At 42.2% G+C, this 2628-nt stretch overlaps 1 protein-coding gene across 1 annotated transcript; it reads left to right on the top strand.

The window, feature by feature from the left end:
• The first annotated feature begins 235 nt into the window (after positions 1-235).
• On the top strand, positions 236-1810 carry LOC134742933 (retinol dehydrogenase 14-like). The gene has a single exon (XM_063676151.1). It carries the CDS (start codon positions 327-329, stop codon positions 1284-1286), a length of 960 nt encoding a protein of 319 aa, XP_063532221.1. The 5' UTR covers positions 236-326; the 3' UTR covers positions 1287-1810.
• Positions 1811-2628: the final 818 nt, after the last annotated feature.

The raw sequence follows: 2628 nt of genomic DNA, 5'->3' as shown, positions 1-2628 counted from the left end.
TTTCTATTTATAAGATCTTGTTTAATATAGGTTAATAACATATTAATAGGATATCATTCGCTTAACAATGACTAGTACTTAGGTACTAGGTCAACAGTTTCAAGTTCATCACGGAACCTTAAAAAGATAACTATATTCACGTCACAAGTTGTTGAAGTGTGCCGCGCATAATAGTTATGACATGCACAGTGGACAGTTTACTGTGAGACGTAGATATACTAAGACTGTATAAAGGGCACTGCACGAAATAAAACGCAGGCCGTCATTTACAAGTTGTAAATTACAACGTTCAACCACACGTGCCGTGTGCGCTCAGTGTCGTCAAGATGGGAGGAGAATTACTTGTGGCGTTTGTTTTAGTTATTATTATTGTTACAAAACTATCTGTGTTAATAAGTAAAACATCGTGCGAATCAAAGCTTCCTATGACAGGCAAAGTTATCATAGTGACAGGAGCTAATAGCGGGTTAGGGTTCGAAACGGCCAAAGATCTAGCAAAACGTGGAGGTCGTGTCATCATGGCCTGTCGGAACGAGCACCGCGCGCTCGCAGCCCGCGATTCAATCATCAGAGAGACAGGTAACCCAGAAGTCGTCTACAAGCATCTCGACATGTCGTCCCTTGCGTCGGTGCGACGATTCGTTGAGGACATCAACAGCACGGAGAAGCGACTGGATGTCCTTGTCAACAACGCAGGAGTCAACGGCTGCGGGGATCGTTTCACGGAGGACGGCATTGTCGAAGAAATGCAAGTCAATTACTTTGGAGCATTTCTCTTAACTCTTCTCCTTCTGCCTCTACTGAAGAAAACCGGGGCGAGTCGGATAGTAAATGTTAGTTCGACTTTACACTTTTTTGGGAGAATAAATTTTGAACACATAAATAAGAAAGGCTATTACTTGGACATGTCTACATATAGCAACAGTAAGTTGTGCATAATTTTGTTTACTGTTGAGCTAGCTCGAAAGCTGAGAGGATCCGGTATAACAGTGAACGCCGTACACCCTGGGGTAATTATGACTAACATCAGTGCTACATCGTGTGCACTTGAACGGTTTTTGTTTTCTTCTCTTTGTTGGATTTCTTCGAGAAATGTTGTGGAAGGGGCGCAAACAGTTATATACTTAGCGGTAGCGAAGGAAGTTGCCACTACCACTGGAAAATACTTCATAGATTGTAAAGAGAGATACATGACTAGAAAGGCTACAAATAAGAAACTTACCGCTGATCTGTGGAATTACTCGGAAAAATTAGTGGGTTATGAAGAACCAACTAAACATGAGTAAACTGACATCGTTATTGTGTCAATAACAATTATATATAGGTTTTTATTCGAATTGCTGAAGGTACGAGTGTACGAGACAGAAGGGAGTGACGTAATAAAAAAAACATTTCTCATACCCTGAGTGAATAATTTTTTAACTGTGAAGCGGGTTGAAAGTGATAAATTTCGTATAATTTCCACTGTTATATTTAACTCCCAATTTCATAAATAAATATCCTTTTACCTCAATTGTTCAGTGAAAGTTACCTATTTCAAGAAATACCTACTACCATACTACGTTATGGTTTGTAGAGTTCAATTCGGGTGAAAGCAACCATTACAACTCCAAAGAGAACATGTCTTTTGCTCGGGTCTCATTGTTAGCACAAGGGGTAAACGACAACTTTTCTCCCTGGTTGAACAAATAACTATTGCATCCTAGTCCTAGGGGATGAATTCTAATTAGAAGGATAAATTGCAACATTGTCTGACCGATAATTTCGAAGTTCAGGCTTGGCCAAACACACGGTAACCCAAGAAAATTAAAGAAATCTGCGGAAATAATTCGTGTAGTTTTGAAAATTGGTATAGTTGTACCTTGTGGTGTCCAGATAACATACTAAAAGTCCTCGGGGGTGGGGGGTGAGCTAAGGGTGTGGGGGGGGTGTTGAAGGTATATTTTTTAGATTTTTGCTCGTATCTCGAATATCTGTATGAATAGCATTATAATTACTTCGAACAAAAAAGGTACCTTCAAACCCCTCCCCCCTACACCCTTAGCTCACCCCCCACCCCCGAGGACTTTTAGTATGTTCATCTGGACACCACAAGGTACAACTATACCAATTTTCATAACTACACGAATTATTTCCGCAGATCGCCCATTTTCGGCTTAATTTGACGTAGCTACGGCGTGACGCAACGCCGCGTCCGCGTCGCGTGATGCCTGTTCAAACAGGTCGCGCGCAGATCGCGCCGGCCTCGCGCTCTCAACACGCCCTAAGGCGGTCGTCACACTGCTCAGCATCTCGCAGCGGCGTCCGTTGATGCATTTTTTAACTTTGTATGTAGAATCTTGATTTTATATAGAAAAATAGCATGGTACATACGACACACTGGCTCCGCCTCGACGCGCGGAGTAGCGAGACGCACGACGACTCGCGCGCTCGGACGGAGACGCGGTGCGTGCCGCAGGGTATGTCACACCGAGCTCCGCAGTGCCGTACGGATTTTAGTGCAAGGGACGTAGACGCAATGGATATCGACGTCGATAAGTTTATTTTTGAAATTGAAAGTCGTCCAAAGTTACTTAATCGAAATATTGTTTTTATTTAATTCCAAATCTATTTAGTTTTATAGTATCG

The sequence above is a fragment of the Cydia strobilella genome, chromosome 1 (genome assembly GCF_947568885.1).
Source record: "Cydia strobilella chromosome 1, ilCydStro3.1, whole genome shotgun sequence".
Classification (NCBI taxonomy): Eukaryota; Metazoa; Arthropoda; class Insecta; order Lepidoptera; family Tortricidae; genus Cydia; species Cydia strobilella.
This window is presented reverse-complemented; position numbering and strand designations above follow the sequence as displayed.

Bases quoted from the DNA above. Each gene is read 5' to 3' on its own strand.
- LOC134742933 (XM_063676151.1), top strand. From the start codon at position 327: ATGGGAGGAGAATTACTTGTGGCGTTTGTTTTAGTTATTATTATTGTT.